Source organism: Arvicanthis niloticus, chromosome 2 (genome assembly GCF_011762505.2).
Source record: "Arvicanthis niloticus isolate mArvNil1 chromosome 2, mArvNil1.pat.X, whole genome shotgun sequence".
In the NCBI taxonomy this organism is placed as follows: Eukaryota; Metazoa; Chordata; class Mammalia; order Rodentia; family Muridae; genus Arvicanthis; species Arvicanthis niloticus.
Window position 1 is genome coordinate 129956615 of NC_047659.1, and position 17199 is coordinate 129973813.

Sequence of the window (17199 nt, forward strand, 5' to 3'; positions counted from 1 at the left end):
TGCTTCAAACTGGAAAATCTGACCTCTTCTACAAAGTTGTTAGGCCTCTGTGTGCTTTGGTTGCTGAGTCTGATACAGTTCTTTTCTTTCTTTCTTTCTTTCTTTCTTTCTTTCTTTCTTTCTTTCTTTCTTTCTTTCTTTCTTCTTTTTTTGTTTTTTTTTTTTTTTTCTCTTTTTTTTGTTTTTTTTTGAGACAGGGTTTCTCTGTGTAGTCCTAGCTGTCCTGGAACTCACTCTGTAGACCAGGCTGGCCTCGAACTCAGAAATCCACCTGCCTCTGCCTCCCAAGTGCTGGGATTAAAGGTGTGCACCACCATGGCCCATCGATACAGTTGTTTTCAAGAGGGAAACTTATTGTTCCTGTGTAAAGTAGTAGATTTCTCCTATATGGTGTCATCATCTTCTTACTGGTTACAGTTACTTTGACTGCACCTGCTCTAGCTACAACTTAAAATTTTATCATTCTTCTTTCCTGGTGAAATTACACATTTTTTTTCCTTATCTTGGCTGACTAATCAGTGAGTGGGAACCATGCCATAGTTTGGTTTTATGCCGTTTTGAAATTTCTTCCACCAAAAAACCTATTCTATTATTTTTAACTTGACCTTACTAATATTTTCAGAACACAGGCAGAATATAGCCAGATTATATTCCTAAATATGTTAGTAACAGATGCTAATCCAGTCCCTCATGTAATCTGCCCCTCACAAGCTGTATTTCTATCAGCATTTATGTCTTCCACACTCCCACCAGTATGGTCCATCAATCTTTATTTACAGCATTCCAGGGCTTGTCCATTTCGTGGCCTGAAACTTCTACATTCAAATGGATCCACAAAGCAACTCAGCAGTTCTACAAACCACCCAGTTGGGTAGAGCAGCAGCTCCACTTCTCAGTATAAATTTCTTGTAGTAGTTACTTACTGCTATGACTAATTTTGTAACAAAATCAACTTCTAGGAAAAAGGCTCATGTTTTTGACTGTGATTTGAGGCTATAATCTTTCAGGGTATACATATATGGTATCAGAATTATAAGGTAGATGGTCATATTGTATCTGCACTTGGGAAATAGAGAGGTGAATTGCTCTTATTCTACTTACTTTCTTTTGCCCCCCACCCCCCATTCAGTCTAGGTTTCCAGGTTTATATGAAACATTTTTTATTTACTTTTAAATTTATTATTACAGATTTATTTTTATTTTATGTATGTGTTTCTCATGAGTATGTATGTTCACCACATGCTTGTCTCACATGAACCAGAAAGAGGGCATCAGCCCCCTGGAATTGGAATTAGTTAGTTTTAAGCCACCATATGAATCCTGGGAACCAAACCAAGTCCTCTCTGCCTCTCTGCAAGAACAAGTGCTGTTAACATCTGGGCTGTCTATCCCTTCCATTTCATTTCATTTCATTTCATTTCATTTCATTTCATTTCATTTCATTTCATGTGTATGAGACTTGCCCGTGTGTGTGTGTGTGTGTGTGTGTGTGTGTATGTATACATATACCGTGTGTGTCGGGTGCATGCAGAAGTTAGAAGAGAACATCAGATCTCTGGAATTGGAGTTTAGATGATTGTGAACTACTATGTATGCGGCAAACCAAACCAAATAGCCTCTGCAAGAAGAGTCAGTGCTCTTGAGTGCTGAGCCACCTCTCTAGTCTCTATTTTTGTTTTATTTGAGATGGTTCTCACAGTGTAGTTAGTCCTGGCCAAACTGGAGCCTCCTGTGTAGATCAGATTGGCTTCAGACTCAAAAAGATATCTGTGCCTCTGCCTCCCGAACACTAAGATTAAAGGTGTATACTACCCCTAGCCTATTTTTGTACTTTAAGATAGAGTTTTACTCTGTGACCCAGGCTGGCCTTAAACTCTTGGCAGTCCTTTTGCCTCACCCTTGACTACAAGGATTTTTAGACAACGAGCTACCACTTTCCACCAACAGAATATTTTGATGCTGTTCTTCTACTTGCACACTTGTATTCCTCATAGCCACTTATAGTGTAATAGTATAACATTTGCTTTTTGTCCTTAAAATCATTGCCTAAAGACCTAAGCTTATCACTTCTTTGATTCCCATCTTATTATAGGCTCACAGGATTTTCTCTAGCCATTTTCATTCATCATATTCTGTTGGTTTTTGTTTGATTTTAAAATATACTTAGGGTTTCATCATGCTCAGCAACAGCTATCTAATCTTGATCAAATGGCAAACTGATTTGAGAAGAGAGGAAACCAAGTAGTTTCTAGCTGTGTCATTCCATAAATCATCTTTCATTGCTATATAAAACTTACCAAGTAAAGCCTCATGTGATGCTGAAAAGGTAGATCAAAGTTAAGAAATTCTTGAGAAGTTAGATTCTGTTGAGTCTGGCTCTTTTCCTGTTGAGTCACATTTTTGCTGGGATATGTGTTTTGTATTTGTCTTTCTTTAATAGTAAATTTTACTCTTAGGTTTGAAGCTTTTTTTTTTTTTTTTTTTTTTTTTTTTTAATTTTAGAGTCTCAGAAATACACACATACATACCCACAGTTGACCTCAAACTCATAAAGATCCCTCTTCCTCTGTCTCCTGAATACTAAAATTGAAGGTTATGCTACCCCCAGCCTATTTTGTGTTTTTAAGATGGATTCTCACTTTGTGACACAGTCTGGCCTTGAACTCCTGTGACTAAGTCACTGCTGTTTAGACACAGACAGGGTACTCTCAACTGCAGACTTCATCCCTTGTTCCCTGCCTTCCAGTTCCTGTCCAACTTCTCTCCCAATCTTGCCTCTTATTTATTGTTTGTTTTAATCCACTGAGTCCATTTAGTATTTCCTTAGAACATGGGTTTGGGTGTGGAGCATAGTTAGCCTCTGAGGACCTGAATCCTTGAAGACTCTTCCCTAACCTAGCAGAAAAGTTTTTGTTTTTTTAAGACAGGGTTTCTCTGTATATATTCTTGCACTCTGTAGATCAGGCTGGCCTCAAACTCAAGAGATCCACCTGCCCCTGCCTCCTTAATACTGGGGTTAAAGGTGTGTGCTACCACTATGCCTGGTTTTGTTTGTTTGTTTGTTTGTTTTTGGCATGCTCTTACTATGTATCCAGGCTGAACTCATGACAGTCCTGCTACAGCTTCCTCAGTGCTAGATCAACAGGTGTGTACCATCATGCTTGACTGGTGTTCTTTTATTTTGCCACTGTGAGCAGTTCCTGGTGAGAATACTCTGTGTATATAAGCAATAAATAGTAACTGAGTCACAGAATTCCCTTTCAGATCAAATACTAAATCTTTATTGCATGTCTTTTCTATACTTTGTAGATTTGAAGAGATTAAAGATGAACACATTTTAAAGTAAATGAGGAAAATACCCTGGGATTATTGTCAGTTCCCCAGGCTTTCCCCATATGGTATTCCTGAATAATTGTTTGCTAGAGGGATTGGGGGAAATATTGACTCAGTTGTAAAATATCAGTCAATTTTTCTCTTTTGATGGTGGGGAGGAATTAAATATAAGATCTTCTCCAGTTCCAGCATTTTTTTATTCATAGTTTTTCTTCCTAGTGGCTTCCAAAAACAGCCTCTAGGCGTGTAATTAGTACTAACTTAAGTGCTTTCTGTCTGTCTTTTTTTTTTTTTTTTTTTTTTGTAGGATGGCAAACTTAAGAAGCCCAAGAATAAAGATAAAGATAAAAAAGTCACTGAGCCAGATAATAAGAAAAAGAAGCCGAAAAAGGAAGAGGAACAGAAGTGGAAATGGTAACATCTCAGCACTGGGTTAAGATGTCAGCACTTTCATTGTACAGCTCAATTAAACAAGAGTTGAAATATTAAGGTTAATTTTCTGACATTTGATGGAGAAGTACTTACAGACTCTCTAGAAGAAAAGATAAATTTTCAGATCCTAGTAATTTACTAGCTCTAAATCTAGTGGACCTCAAAATTAGTTTCTTCTCATTGAATAGAATTGAATGTAGAATTAGCCTATATATAGAAGGGACTTCAAAATGTGTTCATTCATTCATTCATTTCAAATTGTACTTAGTAGTAGTATAATATATCAGTGCATATATACTCTATGTAATGTTTAAATCAGGCTAAGTCTACCTGTCTCATCATATATTCTATCTTTATGCTGAGAATTACCAGCATACTTTCCCGTGTCTTTTTGAAGTATTCAGTTCATTATTGGTGTTAGATAGAAATGTATTTACTACATAAAGTGTTTTTTTCTTCTTCTATAAATCATGTTCATGCCAATTTGTTAAAACAACAGCAAAGGAAAACTCCACACAAAAATCTTTGTGAATATTTGTGTAATTGTAAAAAAAAGTAGGGATCTTTTGAAGCAAAATATAACAGAACCATAACAAAATTACTAACTTGACATGTCAAAGCTGGAGTAACAAACCAGTTGGTAAATTGCTTGCTGCACAAGCATAAGGACCTGAGTTCAGATCCCTAGAACCCATGTAAAAAGCAGAACACAGCAGGACACATCTGTAATCCTTGTGCTGAGGAGGCAGAGACAGCCAGATTTCTGCAGTTTGCTGGCCAGCCAGCCTAGCTAGATTCAGAAAGTCCATGTTCAATTACAGAACCTGTTTATTATGAAAAAAATGAGGTGGACAGCAATGAGGAAGACACTTGACCTCTGTCTCTTGCATACACACATAAACACATGTGCAGGTGCACAAGCACATGCACTACCTTGGGAATACACACGTGTAAATCTCATACCTTCCCAAAAACATACCTGCAAACAGTTAAAAATTTATCAAGGGGAGAAAAAACGATGATGTATGTGGGTTGAGTGTGTATCACAGTGTGTGAAGGCCACAGGACAACCTTTTTTGGAATTGTTATTCTTCTTTCTTCCCCCTATAAGTAGATGCTAGGGACCCAACTCAGGTTGCCAGGTTATAAAAAAATCACCTTTACTTTCTGGGTTTTTTTTTTTTTTTTTTTTGTTAGTTTGATTTTTTTTTTTTTAATTGGAAATTTTAGGCAGTGAGATTGCTCATTGGTTAAGGGCACCTGTTGCCAGGCCTGATCACCTGGATTTGATCACCAAAACACACATGGAAGGAAGAGAACTAATTCCTGCAAATTGTCTTCTGACTGTCACTTTTGTACTATTGCTCTATGCATGCACACAAGCTAATGTTTTTTTTTGTTTGTGTTTGAAATCTAAAGTACTCTACACCAGACAGCTTTATGCCATTAAAAAAAATAAATAAATCTAGGGCTAGATAGATGGCTCAAGTGTTAAGAATAATGCTGTTCTTTCAGATCGGAAATCAGTTCTCAGCATCCAAATCAGACAGCCAATAGTCTCCCGTAACTTCAATATAAGGGGATCCAGTACTTCTGGACTTTATAGACACTCTCACCCCTTTCCTTCCCATACTTGTACATACAAATAAATAATAAATTCGTATAAAATAAAATTCAGGCTAGGAGTCAGTTGGTAAAGTACTTGCCCAAGAGTTTGAGTTTGATTCTTGGTACTCTATGTGCTTAAAATTCTTGTGCTGGGAAGGCAGAAATGGGTACATTTTTAGGGCTCCCTGACTCTTGTTTATATCAGTCATTGAGTCCCAACTTCCAGTGAGAAAGACTATCTCAAGAAACTAGGTGGAGAGTCAGAGTATTGAGTGCCTTTAATCCCAGCATAGGTAGGAGGGTTTTTGTGACTTAGAGGCCAGCCTGGTCTACATAGTTCGTTTCAGGACAGCCAGGACTATGTAGAGTCCCTGCCTCAAAACAAAACAAAAAAATGTGAAGGTGAATGACTCCTAAGGAACAGTGCTTGAGGTTAGCCTCTCATCCATATGTGCTCTGTGTGTGTGTGTATACGCAAGCGCATGTGTGCACCTATGATGAGCACACACAATTACTAAAGGGATATATTTATAATACAAAGGGCTAGTACTTTTGTTAAAAAGTTCTTGCAAGACAAGTTTGAAAGACAGTGCAAAAGTGAGGAACATAGTTCGTCAGTGCAAATAAAGGGATTGTAAACATTGGTAATTGAACAAGAAATCAGATGCAAAGAAAATTCGATAATTTTTATCTGTCTGTGGGATTGGGAAAGATTATTAAGTGTAGGTGTTAGAAAGCTTGTACATTTGAAGATAGAGGTAGATGTTAGCAATGACAGGTTAGTTTTCAGAAGGACATTAGTGTAGAACTTTTATTTTCTACTTTGGGAATTTTTTGTTGAAAGTTTTCAAGTGGGCCAGAGATTGAGTCAGAAAAAAATGTCCTTTACCTATCTTTCTACACACACACACACACACACACACGTATCTGCACACATGCATAATATATATATATATAAATCAATCCTTGGAGTAACCATAACCTTTACTCACAGTTTGGTTTGTTCGTTCCAAACTCATTTATGTGTTAACTCTGATGTTCCCAGCACCTCTGAGCAATGGGAAACAGCAGTGCCCAGGGAGGCAATAGGGAGCAGTAGAGCAGAAATGTTTCTATACTTAGTGATTGGCTTGTTGCTATGAGGTCTTGGAGTTAAAAGGGAAGTGTAGAAAAGGAATATGACAAAGCAGTGGAACCCTGTCCTTCTAGGGATCAAAGTAAGACAACAAAATAATGTATGTTTTTATTTTCTTAGGCTTTTATTTCACTTTTCATTCATCATTTCCCTAGAATTGTTCACATAGTGAACCTCTTTTTTGTTTGGAGACAAGCTTTATATTCTATGTTGCCTTTGCCAGTGCTGGGATTAAAGGTATATGCAAACACAACAGGCTTTTATAAAAGGCTTTAAATACTCTTTAACATAAATGATTAAATAAATTAGGAGTTACTATTGGGAATCATGTGAATGTTTAAGTGAGTAATTGCAGTCTGGATTTGCCTCCTAGGTGCTCAGGAAATGTGAACTGGATTTCCTTGTTATTAGGATATAGAGGGACTTTCTTGGACCCACCAACAATATAAATAACAAGGAGGCTTCTAATAAAGTTTAAGGTTTAGGCCTTTGGCTGGGGCAGTCTCCCAGCTACTTCATCTAACTTAACCTGACTACCTTGCCTATGATCCATCACATATCTGCTATCTCATATATCTCTGTCTGTTCCCTGCTGTGTCTGCTTTGGAATCTTCCATATCTGCTTTTCTCTACCCAGAGTTTTTGCAGGCCCCCCTTCCTGCCCAACTATTGGCTATCAGCTCTTTATTACAACCAATCAGGAGCAAGATGACCTCTGATACAATTCTAGATTGCCTTAAGGGAGGTGAGTTGAGGAAGGACAGATGTTCACAAAATTAAAAAAAACAAAACAAACAAACAAAAAAACAACCTTAATGATGGGCCAAAGAAGTGGCAATACCAGAATCCTGCTAGCACTTAGTCACTACAAATTAACAATTGAAAGAGCAGAGATACACCTTCATACAAAGTAAAAAGCAAAAACTACTCTAACACGAGGAACTCCCTGTGGGCCCCAAAACCTTAGTGTAATCTTTGTGTATAGAATCAGGTGTCTTTGAGGTCTTTAGTGTCCCAATTTTATTTGGGAGGTTGAAATCCTTATCAAGTGTTGCCATGCATTAAATCTAAGAGATCAAAACTTTTGTTATAATTCTTATTTTAGTTCAAAGGGGAACTGGCTAGTCCTTGAAAGATGGTTTGGAAAGGAACAGTTTTTGCTATAGATGAAGTATGCTTTTATCAAATCTCATTGTTAGGTCTTAAACACTGTTCATTGATGCAGCGTAAACTGCTAGAAATGGAGAAGAGGGATATAGGGCTAGACAGCTTCTTTCTTATCTTACTACATTCAGAAGTCCTCCCTGAGTTCTGGAAGGAAGGTAGCTTACTGTTCTAGTTCCCTTTACTATCCCAAGTGAAAGAGGTTAACACACCTTACCAGAACTGCTCCAAAGTCCTGACTAAAGAAATACACTTAGTCTGATTATCTTCCTATATTTCATAATTATGGGAATGGGAAAATAGTCCAGGTCCCTATTGTTTTCTTTGATTTTTTTTTTTTTTTTTTTTTCATAAAGTTAATATTGGAAGTGGTGGCAGTATGCTCGAGGTCTATTCATGTGACCCTAACTGTTACCTGTTATTATAGAACTGCATAGGTTTTCAGTTCTATTTGGGTTTTTTTTTTTTTTTTCTCTCAACTGACCTCATAGAACCAAGTTCACTCAGGTTTAAGAAAAGCATTCGTAAGCTCAAAGAGATATCTTTGTTCTAGAATACCTGCTATTCTTGTAAAGGACTTGTGCTTAGTTATCTTCCCATATGGCAGTTCATAACCCTCTATAACTCTGCCCTCTTCTAGGCAAACATCTTGTTCCCAAACCAACCATCTTTCAAGACAAAACCAAAACCGAGGATAGTTCTAATCTATTAGGTAAATAGATTCTTTACCTAAAGACTTGGAGAATAGCCAGTTTATCACTAGTGTTGGGTTGAAGTTTCAAGTCTTTTGGCAAAGAGAAGTGTTTAAAAAAAAGTTAGGGATATAATATTGTAAAGGAATTCGTGTTGAAAGACCAGGACCTATAGGTCTTATCAGTGATAATGCCTACACAATAAAAACATACATATATAAATAATTAAGAAATCTTAAAGAATAAGGATTATTAATATTTTTTCCAAATTAGAGTCTATTCATTCTAGACAGCTTCCATAAATCTATAGTTTTAGATTTTTATCTACAAATCTTTTTGTTCTTAAATTTTATAGTCTATTGTAAGATACCTGCCTAACACCAGGAGACTTTGACTTGAGAAAGCATGTAGACCCACTTTTCTGCTTTATATTCATTTTAGACTGTTGAACTTTCTCCCTTTCTAAGGAAACTTTTTTTTTTTTTTTTTAAATCTACCTAACTTGAATTTATAAGCCTACCCTTCTTAATTGGTGCTGGTTTTGGAGTGTTAGAAGGCCAACACTACAATTTTATTTGTATGGTAATACCTGTTACTTCAATAATACTAATATATTGGAGGATATTTTACATTTTTCTGATTAAACTGAAGTTTTGTGTTTAATGATTTATTGAATCTTTTAATTGGCTTAAATGGTAAAGAAGTTGTCATTTGTCCTAAAGAAAAACCATGATGAATTTGGAGGAATTGTGAGATGGGGTTTGGGATCTTAATTTCAAAACAGAGGAGATGTTGACAAGAATATAAGGGGAAACATGGTATTCTGAATCCCTCCACATTTATGCTGTGGCTATTAAAACAGATGAGTTATTTGCAGATGCTTTCACATGCTTGCAAACATTTTCTCTGATTTGGAGAATAGTGGATTTGAGGGTTAGGTTGTTTCTGTAGCTGGTCCTTTGTCATCAGCTAATATCCTATCTGTAAATTGGTTGTTGAGTATAGAAAGTCTTTATTGTTCTCTCTAGGTCTAAGACTATAAAATCTTTACTTAAAAAAGCAAATATTAAGTGCTTAAATGTAAATTAAATATATATTTAAAATAACAAAATTTGTATCTTATAAATAAGCTGTAATGAGATACTACACATCCATTAAGATGTCAACCAAATGAAGTGTTGGTAGGGCAGAAATAGAGAAATTGGAATCTTTGTCTACTTGGAGAGAATGGTGTATCCATTGTAGAAAACAGGAAGATACCTCTACCTGTATTGAGCTTTCCTTTGTTTGTCCTTATTGTTGTTTCTCAGGCTGGCCTTGGGTTCCTAGGTCAAGTTTTTTGTTGTTGTTTTCTTTTTAGCCTCCCAAGTTACTGGAACTGCACGCCAATTCTATTATGTCCAATAAGGAAGTCTTTGTGTATTATATTAAGCCTTTATAAGATTTTTAACTTTCAGCTATTTTCTCTGATTGTGAGTTAACTCTTACTTTCTTGAATTTGATCCATAGGTATTTTTAAAAATTTTGATGTATCCCAACTTATATGTGGTTTTGTTGCTGTTATTTTTATATTTATTGTATCCAGGAAATCACTGCCAAATTCAATGTTATGAAGCTGTTCCCCTTTATTTTCTCCTAGTGTCCAAATGAGCTTAAGCTTTTATATTTAGAATTTTAATCTCCTGGTTCATACTGAGTTAAGTTTGTATATAGTATAAAGGACTTGCCCAGTGTCATTCTTTGCAAACTTGAGTGTTGAAAATCTGGCATCTCTAACCATAAAATGAAAATAATTTTTATTAAAAATGACTTGCCAATATGTGTTGACTGTAGTTTTATATACAGTATTGTTGCAACTTGAAGGGATTCATTCATTTCTTTTTTGTTTGTTTGTTTTTTGTTTTTCGAGACAGGGTTTCTCTGTATAGCCCTGGCTGTCCTAGAACTCACTCTGTAGACCAGGCTGGCCTCGAACTCAGAAATCCACCTGCCTCTGCCTCCCAAGTGCTGGGATTAAAGGGGTGCGCCACCACCGCCCAGCGATTCATTCATTTCTTACTCTATGATTCTGAATGTTTAAAATACGGGACTAATTAATGGAATTAATGGCAGAACAAGTCAGAAGAATCCAAGCACTCAGGAGGCAGAGGCAGGCAGATTTCTGAGTTCAAGGCCAGCCTGGTCTACAGAGCTATTTCCAGGACAGCCAGGGCTACACAGAGAAACCCTATCTCAAAAGACAATAAGAACAACAAATCCAAACCAGAACAGGAATCCATAAATTTTTTGTTGTTGTTGTTGTTTAGAAGTAGCAGTAAAGATAGAGTTTGAGAAATTTAAAAGTAGTTTGTCCATCAGATGGATTCTATCTGGCTGATTCTTTTCAAACTCTGAGGGGATGGTAAGATCTGTTTATCAGTGTTAATGGGGCTGTTAGAAACATCCAAATGCAATGCCCACTCCTTCAGTAGATCTGTACCTGTAAAATACTGGATCTCATTGGTGAACTTTTTATAATCAGAGTAAATACTAAAATGACACTAAAAATAGTTTTGTTTTTAGATCTGATAATGTGTTATAGAGATCAGTTTTATAAAGATAATTGCTGAAATATTTATTGAACTTTCACATCGACAGCTAACTTTGAAGTGATCAGTAAAAATAGAAATGTAATAAATTTTAATAGTTCTTTGAATATATCTGCAGTTGTTTTTTATATGCTTAATTTTTTTAAAAATAAAATGTTTTAGAAAGTTATTTACTCTGCAGTTTATTTAGATTTTTGCCAAGTATCTACTAGATAGTTCTGTTTGTTTCAGAAGTGCCTTAAACTTAGTGTACCTCAGTTAGACTATTCTCAGTCCTTTTGCACATGGTTTGTTTGTTTGTTTGTTTTTGTTTTTGTTTTTGTTTTGTTTTGAGAGAAGGTCTTACTGTGTAGCCTTGGCTATCCTAGAACTCAGCCTTCTGCTGGCCTCTGACTTCCGAATACTGGAACTAAAGCATCCTGTCTGGCTGTGCTTTGTACTTTCAGATAAAGTTGCTTTCCTCTAAACTTTGACCTGCATGCCATCAGTTTAGCAATGCCTCCTTCACATGTACCACTGTGGCATATTGTTAGAGTACCAAAGTAGAACAATTATCACAATTTTTATATTCCATAGTTATTGTTAGGCTTTTTGAGTGATGGATGGTCTTTTAATACTCAATATCTCTAAACTGAAACTGTTGAAATGAAATCTTTTTACTTGCCATATTCTTTCATCTTGCTTGATATTGCTGCCTTTTTCAGTGAGACACAGCCTTTGAATGAGTACCACCAATTGATTAGTTAATTATTTTGGCATTTAATTGGTGAGGATCTTTTTATTAAGCAAGATGATCACTTAATGAACTTGTACCTTGTCTTGAAAGGTGGGAAGAAGAACGGTATCCAGAAGGCATCAAGTGGAAATTCCTAGAACATAAAGGGCCTGTCTTTGCTCCACCGTATGAGCCTCTGCCAGAGGGTGTCAAGTTTTACTATGATGGTGAGTTATTTCAGGTTGTTTGAATTTTGGCTAAGAAACGTTTGTTTCTATTCAAGGATAGAAAATGAGAACACTGCCTATATTGCACAGTCCTCTCTAGTTACTTCACTTTGTTTTATTGTCTCTGTGTGGTTTAGGAAAAGGAACCTCAGGTGTTTAATTCATAAGGACCCCTTTGCTGCTTGAAAAATATGAAAAGGGGGGCTGTTAATGTCTTATCTGCAGTCCTAAAAAGGTTTATCTATGGCTCACAGCTAACCTACTGAACTGAAGGTTTTTATCTGAACTCAATAGGAAGCTGTTTTGTTCTGTGGAGTTGTTCTCATTCAAATAGTAGCACTTGTGATAATACAGTATGCCAACAAGCTGCTTATCACTAGAAATAGTATTAGCAAGGGATTAGCTGCCATCATTCAGCCTATAGGTAGGAATCATAAGCTATGCCACTCTATGTAGTGCAACTGTGCCTTTGATAGGTGAATTTTAAAGAAATGCTCTGCCCAGCTCTCTTATTTTTATTTTTTGAGACATTTCTAATTGTGTAGCCCTGCCTGGCCTGTAACTTGATAATGTAGATCAGCTGTCCTTGAATTTAGCAGATGTCTCTGTCTGCTCCTGAGGCACACCACCTTATCTGGCCTCCTTTTGTCGCTTGGAATTTTCCAAAATGTCTGAGAGTTACGAAGCTGTGTTTTTGTCCTTGGGTTGAGGGATTTGAGAGTAGCTTCTCATCTTCCTTTGACTGATGACTGATGGTGTATCAGGTAGTAATGTCCAACTTCATTCCAAGAGTTCTGCCCAGAGATGCTAGAGTTGTTTCTCAAATCCTATATGTATTTAAGATTCACCAGTATATCTGGGCCTGTTTAATAAATAAGAGGTAGGACTGAGTGCTTCTTATTTATCAAATAAATGTTATTTACTAACAGGGAGAAACACTGGACAGCAAAGCTACTAAGAAGTAGCTAGTGGCAGCCATTCAGAGCTATGTATCTTTTGACCACCAGCAGTGGCTTTAGGAGTATAGATGATGCCTGTGGGTTTAGGATGAGATAGGTTTATTAGAATCCAGTGATTGAAATCTGTCTATGAAACAAGTGAATTTTGACCTGGGTTTCATCCTTAAGATGATGATGATGATGATGATGATGATGATGATTTAGCTCTTTTTTTTTTTTTTTTTTTTTTTTTTTTTTTTTTTTTTTTGAGATAAGGTCTCATTATGAAATCTTAGCTGGCTTTGTACTCAAAGGTCCACTTGTCTCTGCCTCCTGAGTGCTGGAATTAAAGATGCCCAGCACTGATTACCTTATTAATCATACCCAACCTGATACCTTATTGTTACACACACAACCACTACCACCCCCCACACATATTTAGTCATTCTCCAAAATTTAGGGGTGAAAAAAAAATGAAAATCTAAACACTTTTGGTTCCACATATTTTGGAAAAGAGGTGTTAAACTTGTTTTTTCCAAAAAGCTCATTCTGTAAGTCAGGAAAATATGTTTATTGAATATGCTTGTATTCAGATACCCAAGTCCCAGGTAGAGACTACTGATTCAATCTTTTTAGGAAGTCGATTGCATAAAACACTTGACTGGCAAATGTTTAGGTTAGCCAAACAGTTTGATCAGAAAGGGTAAGCCACCCTACCCACTGCATCATTCCTGGAGACTTAGGAAAATACTTGAATTTAAACTTCCTGTTGAAGAGAAAAGGCCTAAGCTTTTGAAAAAGACAATTGCTGTATTCTGTAGCCTGCTCTGGGCTCACTAACTTTAGACAGCTCTCTGGAAAAGCCTCACTGTGAAAGTCAAGGTGATGATGATGATACAAAGTAGATTTTTTTTTTTTATCGTGGGGTTTCTGATATTTTTCAGTATAGGAAACTAAGGCCTGGGAAGAGTTTATTGTTGGCTGTGGTTCCTTCCTCCATTTTTTTTGTCTCTGTTGGTCTTCCTGGGATTTCTTCCCTTTGATTATAAAACTCCTTCACCATAAGTCAAATGTGTTTGACTTACTAGTGCAAACTGTTAAGTAAGTACTGGTAGGTAGGACATTGCTGCCTTGCCCTGGACTCCCCGCCTCCCCCCCAGCTACCTCTGCATAGGACATGAGTTGGCTGAAGCACAGAATTGCAGTCTCTGCTAAGGATCTGCCCTTTCAACTCTGACTCAACAGTTTCTTTCCGTTTCCAGGAGCTCAGCCTTTTCCACAGAGTACTACTGTTGATGGGAACCTACACACCCTCCACCATTCCTCTGTTGTAGGAGCTGTTACTTAATCCTTCCACAGCCCATTTAAGACAAATCAGGTAGCTTCTCGGTGGGACAAAAATCTAGTGCAGTCCAAAGGCACCCCACCCAAAATAAGAAAACTATTGAATAGTTTATGTGAAACATACCAGGGAACACATTCATTTAAATTTATCTGTTTTTATATTTTGTGGTGTTCTGAGATGATTCTGTAGCCTAGACTAGCTTCAAATGTACAGTCCTCCTTTCTCAGTCTTCTGAATGCTGCAGTTATAGGCTAGTGCTACCATGTCCCCCCTCCCCCATTTATTTGCTTATTTGTTTATTTATTTATATTTCCCTTCATTATACTTGAATCATGTTGCTCTTTTGCTGACAACTCTGTTCTGACCTGAGTGTGATGGGGAGAAGCAGGAAACATCTTACTCGAAGTCTTTTTCCAACACAGAATCTTGAATGGGCTGAGGAAGAGCTATACCACCTATTTGCCTTTTAAGTTATGTCTTCCAAGCTAATCATCTGCCTGTAGTACAAGTTTCAGTTTTGTGAGGCATTCCCTATGTTTCATAGTCTCATTGAGCAGTACTACCCATTATGAGATAAGATGTCTCTCAATTTTACAATGAGTGGGTTTCTGGTTAAGTTTTAGAGTTCTGTAATAAATGTGAGTCCTTTGGAATTATTATTAGTACTTACATTATTGTAAGTAGTGAGATTATATTACTCTCATTTAAAATGCAGCTAAATGCTATTATGACATAAATTGTTTCTGTATAATATTGAAAAGTTGGTTTTTTGAGAAAAGATAGAAATTGACCCTAGGAGTGCAATATTCTCTTTGAAGATTTGGTAGATTAAGCTTTTAAGTACTTTTCTTTCACTGCCAGTTATGATCTATCTGAGGAACACAAAATCACCTCCAGGAACTATTAATCAGTTTAGTGGCTTTCTTGTGAACATGGGTTTTTTTAAAAGCAGTCTTTACATATATTTATATGCTGCTCAAATCCACCCACACCTCGTGCTGTGGACTGATTGGGCGTTCCTGAAAGAAGTGAATTCCTGGTGCTATTCCCAGTGTTTCAGGTGCACTCTTATGTGTACCTGAATTTCACTCTGCATACACTAGTGCTCCAAAAGTGCTTCTGGCTGGGAAGATGGCTCAGTGGGTAAAGTACTTGCTGTACTAGCCTGATGACTTAAGGTTGTTTCCTTAGAACCGCATCAAAGTAGCACATTTGTCTGTAATTGTAGCATGTTCCTATGGTGAGATGGGAAGTGGAGATGAGAATTGGATGAGTCTGTGCCAGCTAGCCTAGATATATATAGCAGTGAGCAAAGAGACCTTATCTCAAAATAAGATGAAAGGCAGGGACTGACACCTAAGGCTCTGACCTTACATGGGCACTGTTGCACACATAATAAATACCACACACATATACACACAATGCAGTTTTTGATTCTAGGTGTAGGATTGAGGCCCAAAACTTGGTATTTATAACAAACTTGCTTGTGATGCTTTTGGTCTGTGAACTACTTAAGTAGCAAGGTTCTAGAGGAAGGTCTTATTTAGGCTTTTTATGTGGGAAATCTGGGCTTGCCTGCTATGAATATATATTTTTATTCATATTCCACCCACGTAACTTTGAAGAAGAAAGATGCCTATTTCTTTTCCCCACAATTCCTTTCTTCCACTCCCTGCCCCTATCCTTTCCTCCCCTTCTTGAACAGAGGCTGCTTAGCTTAGCAGTGGCAGGAGTCCTTCTGAGGATTTGATTTTTAAAAACCATTGAAGAGGTGTAAAGGACCCTGCTTGCTGAAAGGAAAAGGAAGAGTGGCTGGGCCTTCCCCAGGTCATCCCTGTCCTGAGCAGGCACTTGGGAACAATTAACTGGCATAGTCTCCAAAAAAAGACCCAGGTAAATATCTACTAAAGAGAAGGAGAAATTTTATAAGTAGATATATAACAGTATGTTACTCTGTTGTTGTTATAACTGTGTGTCAGCAGACCTTTCTACACCTTGGAAAGGTAAGCCATTATTAATGACCTCTCCAGTATTCAGTGCACATAGAATGTGAATATTGTGCCTCACTGTTTGGAACCATTTTCTTCCTTCAGGTAAAGTTATGAAGCTGAGTCCCAAAGCAGAAGAAGTAGCTACATTCTTTGCAAAAATGCTTGACCATGAATATACTACTAAGGAAATATTCAGGAAAAATTTCTTTAAAGATTGGAGAAAGGTATTGTGGCCCATGTGTTCATATCTTAATAGTTCACAAAAGTGCTGACTGGGAGGTGTAGCCCATTTATTAATGTCTTGTTTGTTTTAAAAAATACAAAATATAGTTTATTGTATATCTTTTGTCCTTTACTATTTTAAATGGGGTTTTTGTTCAACAAGAATATATCCTCTCAGCTTTCATGTAATTGCAGGAAGGAGCTTATCAGATTAGGTTAAACAGAAAACTTGAATTCCAATTGAGCAAAAGAAACATTGTTTTTGCAGGGATTGTTTTCTGATGCCTTTTCACAGGATTAGTCTGACCACCTATTCTGTCTTAATCCGTGGTGCCTTACTTACCTATACTGTGTTAGCCTATATAAAAAATACCATTGTTCTCCATTTGAATAATTGTGAATAAAGGCTGAATTAAAATTCACCATGTAAGGCATTCTAAAGTCAGATTTAATAAGAGCAGGAGTAGTAGTTATGCATGGGTGTAAGAAAGTATTTTTCTTGATTGCTAAAGTAATTGATTAATATATATGTCTCTCTTGGATTGGTGTTTGTTCATATACTTGTGAGTTTGTGTTTTTGTCAAAGATCACTAAAAAATATGAGAGTAATTTTTCTCTATGATAAATCACTAAAAATATTTTTATATTAAAAGAATACATCTTAGAACAACCCCTCTTCCCAGAAGAAAAGGTCACTGAGGTTGGCTACCCTTCTAGATACCTCTGATTAAAGGGGGGAAAAGATTTAATTTTGAAGAAAGAGGAAGACTTATTAATGTATTTAATTTTTTTTTTTACCTTTTCATTCA

General features: G+C 36.7%; 1 protein-coding gene across 2 annotated transcripts in view; it reads left to right on the forward strand.

The window, feature by feature from the left end:
- The window catches only part of Top1 (DNA topoisomerase I), an 84067-nt gene that overhangs the window by 44218 nt on the left and 22650 nt on the right, over positions 1 to 17199 (forward strand). For both annotated transcript variants that reach the window (XM_034495042.2, XM_076930162.1), the window contains 3 exons: positions 3641 to 3747; positions 11779 to 11894; positions 16271 to 16392. In XM_034495042.2, coding sequence (XP_034350933.1) covers positions 3641 to 3747; positions 11779 to 11894; positions 16271 to 16392 — 345 coding nt within the window. The remainder of the gene's footprint in view (positions 1 to 3640; positions 3748 to 11778; positions 11895 to 16270; positions 16393 to 17199) is intronic.